We start from the raw sequence: 15,892 nt of genomic DNA, 5'->3' as shown, positions 1-15,892 counted from the left end.
AGCAAGGAAACTGTCCAGACTTGGCTTCAAAAGTCAGGCTACTTTCCAGCAAAGAGCCAAATGGCTGGGTTGCTTAAAATTTTTAGAACAGGTTCATCTCCAAGGACATGGAGCCTATTCACATAATTCAACCTGATCAAAGGCCAGAGAAGCTGAAACTGTCACATACACGTTATCTACTGGCATAATCAAGGCCAAAGGGATTCATAAGGAGGTGGTGGGTTTTGGAGGGAGGGTGCTTGCTGCCATTTCACCTTCGACCTGAGTCCCCCCTTGTGTGACCCTTGCTCTGCATCATCTCAGGGCCTTGCCTCACTCCTCCATCTTTCTCCTCCAGCTGCTTTACAGATAGGGTGGCCAGTAAAAGACTAGGGTGAAAGTGTTAGCTGGGAATTCAAGGAAAGGCCTGCAGAGGAGTCTGACATCTAGGAGGCTTTGCCTTTTGCCCGCCACTTCCTTCCTCCCTTCCGTCTGGAATGCAGAAGTGATGGCAGGAGCTCCAGCAGCCTTCTTGAAGCATAAGATAACTTGGAAGAAGGAAGCGAGTGCTAAGGATGGCAGAGTAGGCAAATGGATGAACAGGCTGCCTGTTGACCCTTGTCCCAGACAACCTGTTTCCTGTTTGAGGACGGGACAGAAAGAGCAACAGAATCCTTTTTCTGTGCAAGAGAAATTAAGCCTGACTCTTTTCGAAGCCCTTGCTATTTTACACATTTTCGCTTGTACCTAGTTGAATTGATAGAAACTTACACATCCGTCTCACACTCTGTAAGTTATTTGTCCAGCGAGAACAGCCAAAATAATACATTTTCTGCCATCATTAAAATTCCTGTGATTTTTAGTCTGATAAATTTTTTAAAGGGCAGGATGAAGAGAAGAGCTACAAGACCCTGTAGCAGAAGCCCTCACTCGCAGGGTAATCAGTCCTAAAGCAAAAGATAAGCAGGAAAACCACAATGGATAAGATCTGCTGTCACCCTTAGCTTTTCTGATTACACAAAGTGCAATAACCTCTATTTTTTTAATCAGAAGGAATCCTCTCACACCACCAAGCATCCTGCCCACTCATCCTTCCTGATGGCCCAACTTCCTTCTGATCTATTATTGTCTTTTCCTTGCCTGAGCTCTGTGATCTAACCAGAACCCTCCAGAACCTATAGAGAGTCCAATCCTTGACCGACAGCCCTGAGCCAGGCCCATACCTGCCTAGCCTACAGCACTGGGGGCAGAGGGAGATCCTCTGGATTATGGCACAAGGGGAAGTTGCAGGAAAAACTCCCCACAAATTAGCACCAACTACAATTGACCAACAAAGTGCAGATACTTCTCGGCATTCAAAGCCTAAACAATCCGGATGGAGACGTGTAAAGCATTCAATGCTTCATGTTGACAGGCCGGTACCAGGTATTTCACTGACAGGTGAAATAGCAGAGTGACGGGACAGAGTGATCAAGGCAGAGTGATCAAAAGGACACAGTAGTACTTCTTTAGGACCCTGGCAGAATGGAAGAGAGCATCTGGCTTCTAAGGCACTGCACAAACTTGAAAGATCTTCTTCAGAATTGACAAGGAAAGGCCATGTTATGTTCATGCTGGGTTAAGTTTTAAGTGTATCTTATTTAATTTTTTTCAATATGAGTCATCTCCAGATACTGCGATGATTTCCAAATAACCCGAATCTAGATGACTAGAAATTCACTCTAGCTGGCTTTAGACAGGAAGCGTGAGGACAGAATCCAGCTGCTTCCACTCCAGGGTAGGTCTGAAGCCAACCGTCCTCAGTTTCCTGGCCTGTGGCTTCAGTCTGGTTGGATTACACACAAAGCCCTGCAGAGCTGCTGCTTTTCCTGATTCTCCTGCCTGAGTGAGTGCAAGGGGCTCCCCTGTTGCCGCCAACACGTTCTTTGAAGCAGATGCCATGCCTGATGCCTGCTGGAGAGTCCCACCGCCTTGAGTGAGTCAACAAACCAATCATCCTTCCCATCTTCCAGGATGGATATTGGGGTGGGGAGAGGGTAAAGGGAATACCGTAAAGTTGCTACCATATAGTTAGGGCTGAATACAATGGGAGTTCTTATTGTGAGATGTCAATGACGATGACCATGATGATGATGATGATGATGATGATGATGATATCTAGAACTCCAGGTTTTCCTGGAGCGAACCAATTCCCCATTTACCTAATAAATCAATGTCCTGTAAATGCAGAACATGCCATGTAATTGATGACGCAGAGGGATCTCACTTCCGGGGGATGCGAATCAATTCTTTATGGATTCCCACAGGGCAGAGGGACCCAGATGGAGACACTAAGCTTTCTGTTATATTTCTGAACGAATGAGTATGTACGTAACAGTTATCGTGTCTCCTTGTAACTTGTGTGCTAATCATAAAATCTTCACAAGAACTCATGACACTCGTGCTATGACTATTCACATTTTACAATGAGGAAGGCAGGACACCAAGGAATTAAGTAACTTGCCAATATAGGGACGAGTTCACCACACAACAACAAGGGGTGGGGACAGCAGTCAGGTACCGTGGAAAATGCTGGACATGAGGTAGACCAGGTGCACCAGGTCCAGGTGCTGATGAGAGGTGGAGAGTGGGAGACAGGTCCAGTGAGCCACAGGCCAGTCCCTAGGCTGAGGGCACCGTGACAACAGGACATTGACCAACTTCCAGCAGTCATCACTGGCTGCATTTCATTTTCGCAGTTCGATTAATACATGCTATATATTCAGGATGCCCACGGCCTTATTTCTTGATGACAGAAGTGATAATGTCAGTCCCCCTACAGGCTTGTTTCTCATGGGTAGGAGGTGACTCAACTCCTACTGTCCAGACAACTGCCCAAATTCTGCATGAAAAAACATGATCAATGTATGGAATAAAAATCAGCCACCTCAAAACCCTTTAAAGAATTGAAGGACGTGGGACCCAGTGATAAGCACATGTCTGGGACCCGGCACCTTCTCTGAAACAAGGATGAGTGAATGTTGGTGTCCACACCGCACGGAAGCGCTGTCTAAGGCAGTTTGCCTTTTACTGGCTCCCGTCTCCATGAAGGTGGCACGTCTCCAAGTGCTTACAAGGAGACAGGGTCTCACCCTGAGAGGACTCACCCAGAGAGACAAGTGGGGCTGCTCTCCCGGCTTAGAAATGCCTGGCACCTGACTTGTGGAGGCTCCTAGTTGGCACGGGATTGTTAGCCTGGGAAACAACCACTGCTCACGTTGGAACTGCAGGATCTTTCTTGAAAAAGGCGTGGAGCTAACTCAAGGACCACAAGCCCAAGTGCCTTCAGAGGGCAAATTAATAAGAGAGTCTAGCAGAGTTAGTGTTGATGGAGCTCCTTCTCCATCCAGGCCCTGTTCTGGGGGCTGGGCGGATGCTAAACCATGGGGACCACACGGCAGCCCCACGAGGCTGGCAGGCCCTTAGCCTGGCTTCTGAGCCTCCCTGTAATCGCACTCTCCAAGCTTTGTGGCATCAGGGTGTGGCAGCGCCTGAGATCCGGAGAGCATGGACCCCACCCACAGTTATCTCAACACCAAAAAAAAAACAATCCTGAGCAGGCCAAACAGAATCTGGTGGGGGATGCCTTCACCAAGGCTGCATCTGGTCCTAGAGCTGCTGGTTTGCAGCCCAACTATTTCATTTTATTTTTTTAATTTTCTCAATATGTATCTTCTTTTATCTATAAAAGAGTAAGGTTCTGGGGAGGTTTTCTTCCTTGGGATCTTGTTCTCTCATTTTAAGCTGACTTAATCTTCCCACGCTACACGTCACATGCAGAGCGCCAACTTTGAAGTTCACTCGGTGACCGACTCTCCCGCCCAATCCCTCGGTGAGGTGACGTGCGAGCGGAACATCTCAAGGCTCCAGATGCAGCCTCGGCCCTCAGCTGCCCTAGCCTTAATAAACACTAGATTTTTCATTTCAGAAACTATGTTCAACCTGTTCCCTCAAGACAACCTAAAAATCGTCAACGTTAGCCAAAGGTTGGAAGCCAAATGTGTTAACTCCTGCCTTAGAGACAGATCCCTTAGCAGAGGGGGTCTCTCAGCAGTAGCCCAGAGGAGCTGGGACCCAAGCTGGGAGCTGGTCACTTACACAATGGGGGCATCCTAAGTCAATTTTAACCAAAGATCCACCAGCCAAGCCTTCCTACGGGGGGCCGGCCAGCCACCGTACTGTGCTAAGGGACAGATTGAACATTCTCTTAGCTGCTCCAATTTTAGAAATTGGGTGCTGACTCATTATTAACCCAGGAAGCCCACACACTCAAATGACTGTACTGAAAAAGCTCCCTGTCATACCCTGCCTACTGATGTGTTGCTTTTTAAGCAAATTTGAAAAAATGTTTATCATAAGGTATTTATGACATTTTAACCGTTTCATTTACAGTAACTAGAACAACATTTAAAAAAAAAATGTTTCCTGTATTTTACTTGACAGTAAAGCTAAGCTTCATCGGAATTCTAACAGCCTGAGAAATACCTATCAAGATCAAGTCAGGCCTCAAAGACTGAGTGCCCCCCTCCTCAGTCCTCCCCAGTCCCCCACCCCCAGTGCTACCCCCAACATTTTTATGTTCTTCCTGATTTTACTACAGTTTGTGACTTTCAACGTTAAGGAAAAGGAAAGGACGCAAAATAAGCTCCTGCAATCATTCATACGCTTTTAGAGAAGGCAGCCAAAGTTCTGCCTCTCTGGTATTTCTTGCACCGAAATTGGGCAGCTCCGACCACGAGGCCAGAAATGGCTCAGGAGCTGCCTCTCCTCCACCTCTGAGAAGCGGAAGCTCAGCCAACCTCAGCAACCCTGGGTTAGCACAAGTATACCCACTTCCATCTCTGAGCTTCACTCTGGCTTCTCAGAGGTGTCCCGAGCAGCTTATTTTCCAGCCAAGCACTGCAGTTTCTTCCAAGACAACAGAATGTGCAACCGGCATCTACATTCTCGCAATGAAGGACCGAGAAACACCTCCTGACAGTCACACTACAGGACAGTAACCACAGGGCTGGGGGCAGAGGCAGCCACTTTTCTAAAACGACAGATCTTCAAAGTCTGAAAGAAACGCAGTGTCCCCGCCAGGACGCAGCAGCGTTTCCCACAGCCCAGACTCCAAGGCAAACTGCAGAAGCGACCCTAAAAATGACAGAAACATACTCACCAGGGAGAGGCTGGTGGCTCCACCTTCCCAGGAACTGTGCTGTGAACATCTGAAGACAGGCACGGGCTCAGGCACCGCTTGCCTAGAATGTCAATTTGAAACTTAAAAAGTGGCGACCATCCAGTCATTTATTTCCCTCCATTCCCAATGATGTACACACGACTAAGAAGGAAAAAAAAAAAGGCGCACACCTCAGCCTTCATTCTCATTGGAACGAGATGACTCATGCTGACTCATAGCCACCACTTCCTCTCCCGACATTCTCTTCATACTTGTAAGCTGGACTGGTCCGGTTCCCAGGGTCCCTGCAGCCCTTCCTGGAAGGGCAGCCTTCCTGATCCTCTCAGAGAGACCCAAACACTGACCCCACATGGGACCCAGGGGTCGCCCACACAGGGGAAATGCTTTATTTAGGAGTCTTGAGAACAACTGGAAAATAAAATGCATGAACTTTGTGTGCATTTGAATTTCAAATACATACTAAGATTTTGTAATGTGCTACAGGCTCATGTATGAAATTCTTGCTCTTTTCAAGGCAGTTCAGAGTAGAGAGAAGGATGAGATATTTTCTTATTCTTTTAGGTGTTCAGGTTTACTTTGTTCTGGTAATAACCATTGCGGTGCCTGTTTTCTTCTGCATATGTTCCTCTGACACAACAATTCACAAGAGCTAAAATCATCATCTCTTCAAAGCTGTCTGTTGGGGGGTTGGTGCCCTGTTTTTCAGTTTACATGACTTACATCTTTTCTATCCATCTTTCAGACTTCAAGAATATGCTAGATCCAAATAGTAAAGCAACAAGGAATTAAATGAAGGTAGAGCAATCCAACTCTTAATAGTTGTTGGAGAATGTTTATCTGCAAGAATCAAGAATTGTCGCTGCCTCCTGGTTTTCTTTTGAATAATGCAGAGGGCCGGGCAGCCTCCCACAGCTTCAAGCATTTTTAAATTATGAGAAGCACTGGGTGTGAGCAGAATCCATGTGATCCTTAGCAGCTGCTCAAGAAGCCAGCAAAGCTGCTGTGATTGCATTTGCCCAACTCAAGGTTTCTGGGGGTGACATAGTCAAGGTCATGGATGAACAATGGCGCCCTGGAAGCCTTTTTTGGCTTTGTACCTGATGCTATGTAGGCTATATTCTGATACTCCTAAAGGTTTAGAGTAAATACGGAAATAATATTTTGTCGGAGGCATGAGACCCAGTTTCCATTTACAGCTAGATATGTCTTAGGGAAAAAATGCTTATTCCTTTGCCACATCTCAGATCTTTTATCGGGAAATTCAGGGCATTTTTTCCATCAGGCAGTACCAAGTGCGGTGAGTTCCCTATGAAAGTTGTAGCATATTGGCCATTTGGCCAAATAGTCTCATTCCTTGCAGTTTTGTTTTTTATGGTTCTTTCCCCCAGGAGAGTTCAAAGCCTGCTGGTTTTCCAGAATTTAGGAATGCCTTTATTGTGCAATTCATTGCAGTGCATTTCCTTTAGGGGGAGAGTGGGCAACAGGGAGGAGGCACAGCCCCAGAGACAGTCTTCAGCCCAGCCCCTGTCATCTACAAGGCGCTTGTCCAAGGCCCCAGGGGTGTGGCAGCCCCACTAGAAGAATGCATTGACCAGGATCTCTGCAGAGATGTGGGTTGTTATGTTTGTTCTCTATGTGGAAAGCCAGCCTTTACCTTCTTTATGAAGACTTTTATTAAGTTAACTCGTTAATTCCTGGGAGAACTGAAAATAAAAATCAATTTCAAAAAATAACACCAGGGATGAAAGAAAGAAACGTGAAATAGTTAGAAAACATGGGCTCCAAGCAGGGCCATACCTTCCTGCCACATTAGAAGTGGTTTCTTCCACAGTGGCACTGTTACAGGAGCCTTCTGGAACATTCTGAGGCCTTAGACACAGCCAGGCCTGCTCCCGAAGCAGCAATTTAGACTGCCACCATGGAGGATGAGTGAAACTGTGTCCCCCCAGTGCAGTGTCTCATTCGAAGATAATCCCAGAAATGCTACATCTTCATTCCTGATTGACTTCAGCCCTTCTCATTTGGAAATGGGCCGGAAAGTGGGGAAAAGATGCTAGTGTGAGAAGGGGGGAGCCATTCCCAATATACTAATAAATAAATCATTCATTAAGGCATATGAGCACCACCCCCCACATAATTGCTAATATGGAACCTTCTGGAGTAGATTCTCTTTAAGCTGGCTCTGAATATCCCACCAGAAAGGAAACAATGATGACATTTTAAACACCGCTACATTGAAAACACTGAACATCTGCATGCTCTTTCCCCAAAGAAAATAGCCCTGGAAAAATGTAGGTTTCACGAAATTAGGAAAACAAAACAAATTTCATTTACAAAGACAATGTACAATCCAGCATGTCATAGAATTATTATAAATAATGATGATTCGCAGTAAAACTATCTAATATGTGCCAGTAACTCTCCAAAACACACACAGATATTAAGTTTTCTGATCCTTCTGGTAGCTCTACACCAAAAATAGTGATATCTTGCCCATTTTTTAGAGAGGAAACAGAGGAGTTCAGGAGCCTGCCCAAGGTTGCAGAGCCTGGATGTGCGCCCAGGCCTCCTGGCTTCAGAGTCCACATTCCTAACCACCAAGCCAGCCAAATTCCCACAAGTGACTTTTTAAACATCTTCGCACACACATTCCCTGAGCTCATGATGTATTCTCCCAAATTCTGCAGACATACATGAGGCAAAGGCACTTTCTCTTCATTTGAGAAGTGAATCAAAATCCTAATTTTCAAGTGATCGATCTCTTCAAATAATATCAGTTCTATTTAATGAAAAGAGCCAATTAAAATTACACATTGGACACTTTCCAGAAAGTACCATGAAGTTGCCCACACTGCCAATATCTCCAGCTGTGCTGCTCCTCCTACCTGGAGGACACGAGACCGTCAGAGGCCCTCACATCCCTTCCTTCACTTATACCTTCATAGCAAGTCTCTTCATCATCCTCCATCCAGGAGAAGTTTCATGCCTTCATTTCAAATCTAGACCCTCCCCGATACACCTCATTTGTTCTCTGGGATTTTGCTCCTAACCAAATTTAGGCTCTTTCCCTCCAACATCTTTAATCGCTTCCTGTCTGTGGACCTAAACACAAGCTCAAGTCTCTTTCATACCAGTAACACCATCCCTGCCTTTGACCCTGTGGAGCAGACCCAGTGGGTACCCCCACATTCATTCCATCCCTCCCCCATTGGTAGCAATCTTGACATTTGGTTAAGATGGACCCTACCCTCATAGCCAAGGGAGTGTTCTCATTGGTTAAGCAAAACAAGGGCCACCCCTTGCCACTGTGAATGGCTCCTAGATGGGCTCCCAGGCCTATGTCAGTTGGGGCACATTTTTTTCTAGCCACAGTGGTAAGCTCAGGGGTGCCCAACTGGAGCAAAAAGCCCAAGGCTACAGCGATTGCCTCAGAGAAGAAATAACAGGGAAGAATACACAGAACTAAAGAGTCTCCTTCTTGCTCTAAAGTTTCAAAAGTCCAGGACAAGGTATTTGCTGTAGTTTAAATGTGTTCCTCAAAAGCTCATGTGTTGGAAACTTGGTTCCCAAGGCAGAAATACTGAGAGGTGGGGCCTTTGGGAGATGACTGGGTCATGAAGGCTCTGCTCTCATAAATGGACCCATTCATACATTAATGGATGAATGGGTTATCACAAAAGTGGGTCTCATATGAAAGCCACTTTGGCCGTCTTTGGTGGGTCCTCTCACCGTGTGTTGCCCTGAGCCATCTCAGGACTCTGCAGAGAGTCTGCACCAATAAGAAGCCCCTTACCAGTTGCAACCCCTCAACCTTGGACTTCCGAGACTCCAGAATTGTTAAAAAATAAATTTCTCTTCTTTATAAACTAGTCAGCCTCAGGTGTTCAGTTATAGCAACAAAAAATGAACTAAGACAGTATTATAAAGAGAAAAATAAAAAGCCTTGGAAGAATGGGTGAAGTCGGGCAACAATGTATCGTTGTACAGATTATATACTGCACAACCTAACGGAGTAAATTCATACAAGTTGTGATGTGTACAACCATATGTGGCAAAGCTAGGTGTAGTAACAGGCGATACCATCCCAAGTTCACATAAGGATTGCACAGGCTGGGTGCTGAAGAGAGTTAGAAGAAAAAGGATAGAAGGAGGGGTGTGAACCCTGTTCCCCAAGAGGGGTGCTGGGAAGGAGAAGCATGATCACTCTCTCCAGAGCAGTTGAGGGACTCTGAGAACAAAGAGACATCTGAAATTGGGATGATAGGATATAAGAGTTTGATTGGCAGCCGGGCTCAGTGGCTCACACCTGTAATCTCAGCACTTTGGGAGGCCGAGGTGGGTGGATCACGAGGTCAGGTGTTCGAGACCAGCCTGGCCAACATGGTGAACCCCATCTCTACTAAAAATACAAATATTAGCAGGGCATGGTGGTGAGTATCTGTAATCCCAGCTACTGGGGAGGCTGATGCAGGAGAATCGCTTGAACCTGGGAGGTGGAGGTCGCAGTGACCCAAGATTGTGTCACTGCACTCTTGCCTGGGTGACAGAGCAAGACACCGTATCAAAAAAATAAACAAATAAAAGAGTTTGATTGGCAGTGCTTCTTTCTTCCTTACTGGAACTTAAACTTAATGGTGCATCTTATAATTGAGGGCATCTCAAATTGGATGTAATATAGTCTGTAAAGTTAGGAAATTGCATGAGTTCACCACAAAAATGAATGTAGAAAAAGAAAGCAGGAACTGAGCCCTGGGGCCCTGCAGCTTTAAGAGGTCGGGGAGTGAGGAGGAGCCAGCAAAGATGGGAGTGGGGAAGTAACGGCTGGTGAGGTGGGAGGGAAGCCTAGAGAGTGTAGGACCTTCAAGGGCAAGTGAAGAAGGTGCTTTAAGGAGGAGAGACTGATCACCTGCATAATCACTGCTGAAAGGCCATGTAAGGTGGAGACAGAAGAGCATCTGTGGATTTGGGAAAAAAAAAAAAAAAAAAGGAATTGTTGGGTGAAGCTCTGAATGGAGTGAGGAGAGAAAGGGGAAAGAAAATGAAGACAGAACAGACACTGCTTTCTAGAAATAAGGCTGTAGCTGCAGGGGGAAATGAGGTCAAGAGAGATTTCCTTATTTGTTAAGATGGGAAAAATAACAGCCCATCTGTGTACTTATTGATAGAAATAATTTAGTAGAAAGAGAAAAATTGATGTTGCAAGAGAGAGTGAGAAGGAATTTGGTGGAGTAGAAAGAAGGCTAGAACCTATTGCTCAAGGAGAGGGTTTGGGCTTGGTGAAGGAGAGTCTGTCCACATGACAGGACATTGACCAGGCCGGGAGGTATGCTCTCGTAGTTTTCATACTTTGTAATAAAAGAAACATCAATTTTAAAAATTCAAAACAAACAGAACATGAAAATAGTCTGTCTACTAAAAACCTTAAAACATTACAGACAAAACTAAAAGTCCCCTTTGGTGATGTTGTGTGATTTTATTTATTTTGATTTCTGAGAACTAGTCCATTGTATGGATATACCACAAGTTGTTTATCCATTCACATGTTGAGGGAAATTTGTTTTGTTTTCCACGTTGGCTATGACAAACACAACTGCTATAAACATTTGTGTACACATTTTTGTACGGATGTAAGTTTTTCTTTTGTCTAAAGTAAATAGTTAATGTACTACTGCTGGGTGATATGGTAACTGTATGTTTACCCTTATAAGAAACTGTCAAACTTTCTCCAAAGTGACCATACAATCCATTTTGTATTTCCGCCAGCAATGTATGCATGAGAGACCAGTTGACCCTCATCCTTTCCCCTGCTGGTATTGTCAGTATTTTTAGTTTAGCTGCTCTAACGTGTGAGTCGTGGTATCTCCACATAGCTTTAATTTGCATGTCCCTAATGACTAATGCTGCTGAACATCTTTTCATGTGCTCATTTGCCATCTGTGTATCTTTGGCAAAGTGTCTATCCCATTCTTTTCTCCACTTTTTAACCGGATTCTTTGTTTTCTTACTGTTGAGTTTAGAGCCACCTTTATACATTCTAGGTACAACTTTTTAGATCAAATACGTAATTTGCAAATATTTTCTCCCAGTCTATATCTGGTCTTTTCATCCTCTTTAACAATATATTTGCAGAATAAAATATTTTGATGAAATCCAATTGGAGTTATCTTTCTTTTATGGGTAGTGCTTTAGGTCTTTTAAGGAATATTTGCCTAACCCTAGTAATGAAGATTTTTTATTCTAAAAGTTTTGGACTTTTACATTTTATATTTAGGCATATTATCAATTCTAAGTTAATTTTTCACAATATGTGAGGTTTAGATTGAGGAGTTTTCTGACTGAGGATATCCAATAAAACACCATTTGTTGAAAAGTCTGTCTTTCCTCCCTTGAATTGCTTTCGAGACTTTGTAAAAAAATCACTTGGCTAGCTGAGCATGGTGGCTCACACCTGTAATCCTAGCACTTTCGGAGGCCAAGGCAGGCAGATCACCTGAGGTCAGGAGTTGGAGATCAGCCTGGGCAACATGGTGAAACTCCATCTCTACTAAAATAGAAAAAATTAGCCAGGCGTGGTGGTGCACACCTGTAGTCCCAGCTACTCGGGAGGCAGAGGCAGGAGAATTGCTTGAACTCGGAAGAGGGAGGTTGCAGTGAGCCAAGATCGTGCCACTGCACTCCAGCCTGGGCAACAGAGTGAGACTCTGTCTAAAAAAAACAAAAATAACCACTTGACCGTGTTATGTGTATTTATATTTGGACTTTCAATTCTGTTCCATTAATCTACCAGTCTATTCCTCTCCCAATACCACAATCTTGATTACTACAGCTATATGTCAAATCTTAAAATCAGGTAGTATGATTCCTCCAACTTTATTCTTCTTTTTTCAAAATTATTTTGGCTATTCTTGTTTTTTTTTCTACATGAATTCTAGTATCAGCTCATTTGTATCTACAAAATGTCCCCCCTTGGATTTTGAAAGGAATTGCAGTAAACCTATCGATGAATTTGGGTAGAATCTACTTCTTCACTATGTTAAGTCTTCCAATCTATGAACATGGTATATCTCTCTATTTATATAGTCAAGTTTGGTGTCTCGATCTATATGAGCTAAAAAGTATTTTCATTACAGGGTGTTGGTTTAGTGATTCTCAATAAGGCATTTTATTGTCTTTATAAGGTCCTAAATTAAACAACTCCTACAAGTATTCATATATATATAGCTATCAAGATTTGATGCACCCACCCTATCATTTGGGCACGGAGAGTGGGTTGAAGTATTGACAGATAAACACCCCTTACCCCTATCTTTTCGTTTTTAAGAAACTCATGAGGCATCATTCTGCTCAAGCAAGCCACTTGCTTTCTGTGAGGCCTCCAGTTTTCCACTGATCTTCCTGGCCCTGATGGTTCTTTTTTCTCCTCCCCTCTGCCTCTGTCCTGGGGCTATTTGCGAAGATTCCTAGCTCAAATCGCCTCCCTTCTCACTTCTTTAGAGACTTCATCTCCCAGCTCACAAGACTCATTCTCCTGGGCTGAGGCTGGGGATCCTCCCTCCACGCCCCCTTAAGCATTCCAAGAATGTCCATGCTTCTGGTTATGAAAGCTAGAATCCCTGAACTCTCTTGGCTCTCACCGCTTCCATCTACCATCCATCCATCCAGAGGTGTGCTGGCAAATGTTTAACAATCACTTCTTCAAATGTAGATGAATAAAGCAAACCCTAATTTGTAGTGTTTGCTGATTTCTCTAGTGTAAATTCTCCCTCAATTGCCACTTGCAAGCTACCAGCATGCTCTCACTGAAAGTGAGTTGGGCAGAGATGAGCAAATCAGTTCCAAAACCCAGAACAAGTCACTGCCAGCACACCACTGCATCCATCCATCACCAAACCTGTGTGAGCACAGATTGCATTTTGGGCTTAATTCTCATGTGCACAATAATAATATTCTTGTTAATGGGAGTCACATTGATTTCACTCATGCTGATGATGAAAGGATTTGAGGGGTAACCAAGTTCTGGGGGCAGCTAAAACCTGGAAATGGTGCTGCTGACTCGTGGAAAATGGTGCAGCATCCGTGGGTTCAATCCATTGAAAAGCAGAGTCCTGACTTCTTTGGTCATGTCTGTCTTCAGTTACATCGGAGGTGATGGGAGTGAGTAGACAAGGCACCATGGATCGTTCCAGTCCTTATGAACAAAGTAGCCCAGTGTATCTCACCTGCATGACTACATCAGATTGTCAGAAAATCTGCCCAGCACGATTTCCAAGGCAGCACTGGATTCTCATCACACTGTAGGGTATTATTTAAGGTCACAGACTCTGGGGGCCAGAATATCTTGATTTGAATCTGGCTTCCACTGCTGGTTGTATGACCTTGGATAAATCACCTAACTTCTCTGAACCTCAGTGCAGTGGACAGAAATCTAAAGATGCTTCCCCAAGATTCCTGTCTCTGCTTTTTCAGTCAAACACTAATAATAGGTAATACTGTGAGGGGATTTTGTAAGTACAATAAAGTCGACGTTAATTGACCACAAAATAAGGAGAATAGATGAGTGGGCCTGACCCAGTCAGGTGAGCCCTTTAAAAGCAAGTCATTGGCCAGGTGTGGTGGCTCACACCTGAAATCCCAACTCTTTGGGAGGCTGAGGTGGGAGAATCACTTGAATCTAGGATCTCAAGACCAGCTAGGGCAACATGGTGAGACCTTACCTATAAAAAAAAATTAAAAATTTAGCCAGACATGGTGGTGCATGCCTATAGTCCGAGCTACTCAGAGAGGCTGCAGTGAGCTGTGATCATCCCATTGCACTCCAGTATGGGTGACAGAATGAGACCTTGTCTCAAAAAAAAAAAAAAAAATTGCAGAGCGTTTTCTCTGGCTGAAAGCAGAAGAGGAAGTCAGAGACTCAAAGCAGGAAAGGGTCCTGTGTCAGGATTTCAGGAGGTCTTTAAGCACTAAGAGCAACCCCCAGCTAACAGCCAACAGTAAAACAGAGACCTCAGAGTTATAGTCAGAAGGAACTAGATTCCACCAACAACCCTGATGAGTTGCAAGTCAATTTTCCCCTAAAGCCTCCAGACATGAACACAACCCCTTTGACATCTTGATTTTAGTTTGTGCAACCCTGAACAGAGAACCCAGTGGAGTCTGCCCAGACTTCTGACCCACAGAACTGTGAACTCATAGATGTGGCTTGTTTTAAAGCCACTCCGTTTGCAGGAATTTGTTACACAGCATTAGAAAACTGACACATTCAGCCGATTTACAAAAGGGGGATAAGAGTTTCATACTCATAGGGTTATATGAGAATTAAAAATTAACATCCACAAAAGTCTAGGATGATAATAAGAACAATCTCTAAGTACTGGCTATTTTTCATAGGTGCCATGGAGCTGGTAAAATCCAAATATGTGTGGTTGATGATTTGAAAGTTTTTCCACCAATACAGTATTTGAGTCACAGGCCGCAGTCAAAAGTCTAGAATTTTAAATAAATGAATCATACACTAAATATGCATCATCTTTTGAAACTCAGTGCCTATGAGTAAATCTCGATGATCATAACACATTACTCAACAAAGCAGACCATAATAAAGAAGATATCAGAACACACGGAGCAGAAGACAGTAAGTTTGGAACTCAACCATTCAACAAATCTTTAATGAATACACACCAGATGCCAAGCTCCAACTCAGGTCCTGGGACACAGCAAGAAGAAGACACAAAAGATCCCTGTCCTCGTGAAGCTTACATTCTAGGAGGGTGAGACGGAAAATAAGTACATGAGGAAAGTACAAGCTAGTGACACGAACAGTGTAAAAAATTAGCATAGGGTAGGAGGGAAGTACTTGAGATGGGCAGGTCATCTAGGAAGGTCACTCTGGAGAGGTGCCATTTAAGCTGAGATCTGAATGATATCCAGGAGCCAGCCAGCAGCATTCCAGGACAAGAGCACAGCTATCGCCAAGATCCCAAGACAAAAAGGAACAGGAAAGAGTCCCCAGGATGGCTGCTGCTTACTAAGCAACAGCAAGAGAAGATAGGATGGGGTTGGAGAAGGTGGCAAGGAAGCAGCTTGAATTTTACGCCAGGTGTGATGAGGAGACACTGGAGGCTTTTAAACAGGAGAGTGACATGATCTGACTTGAATTTTCTGAGGACAACTTTTTCTTTTTCTTTTTTTTTTTTTTTTTGACAGGGTCTCGCTCTGTTGCAGGCTGGAGTTCTGTGGCGTGATCATGGCTCACTGCAGCCTCAACCTCCTGGGCTCAAGCGATCCTCACACCTCAGTCTCCCAAGTAGCTGGGACTACAGACACACACCACCATGCCTGGCTAATTTTTGTAGTTTTTATAGAGACAAGGTTTCACTGTGTTGCCCAGTCTCGTCTTGAACTGGGCTCAAGCAATCCAGCTGCCTCAGCCTCCCAAAGTGCTGTAATTACAGGTGTGTGCCACCATGCCCAGCCTCTGAGGATAACTCTTACTGTTAAGTGTGGAGACCTTGTGTAGGACCAGGTGGAAACAAGGGAGTCTAGTGGGTCCCACTGGGGTCTGATGAGTGTAGCAGAGACAGAGACGAGGACCTGTTTGAGTAATGTCTTGGAGATAGAGTTGTTAGATGGATTGGGTTTGAGGGCAGTGATGGAGAAAGATAAATCAAGCATAACCCTTCAATTTTTGGTTTG

At 44.4% G+C, this 15,892-nt stretch overlaps 1 protein-coding gene across 19 annotated transcripts in view; it reads right to left on the bottom strand.

The window, feature by feature from the left end:
• LOC105471806 (myb-like protein A) overlaps positions 1-15,892 on the bottom strand; it is a 504,277-nt gene that overhangs the window by 318,703 nt on the left and 169,682 nt on the right. For 4 of the 19 annotated variants that reach the window (XR_011611991.1, XR_011611994.1, XR_011611997.1 and 1 more), the window contains exon 1: positions 5,180-5,653. The exons of 3 other annotated variants lie outside the window; for them this stretch is intronic. Coding sequence is in view for 3 of the 16 variants with exons in the window: in XM_011724552.3 (XP_011722854.1) it covers positions 5,180-5,228 (49 nt within the window). In the remaining 13 variants the exon portion in view is untranslated. Of the gene's footprint in view, positions 1-5,179; positions 5,688-15,892 lie in introns of those variants that run through there. 12 more of the 19 variants (XR_011612001.1, XM_011724550.3, XM_011724551.3 and 9 more) reach the window with 6 other exon arrangements.

The sequence above is a fragment of the Macaca nemestrina genome, chromosome 13, assembly GCF_043159975.1.
Source record: "Macaca nemestrina isolate mMacNem1 chromosome 13, mMacNem.hap1, whole genome shotgun sequence".
In the NCBI taxonomy this organism is placed as follows: domain Eukaryota; kingdom Metazoa; phylum Chordata; class Mammalia; order Primates; family Cercopithecidae; genus Macaca; species Macaca nemestrina.
Note: the sequence above shows the minus strand (reverse complement) of the source record. Positions and strands in the feature narration are given on the sequence as shown.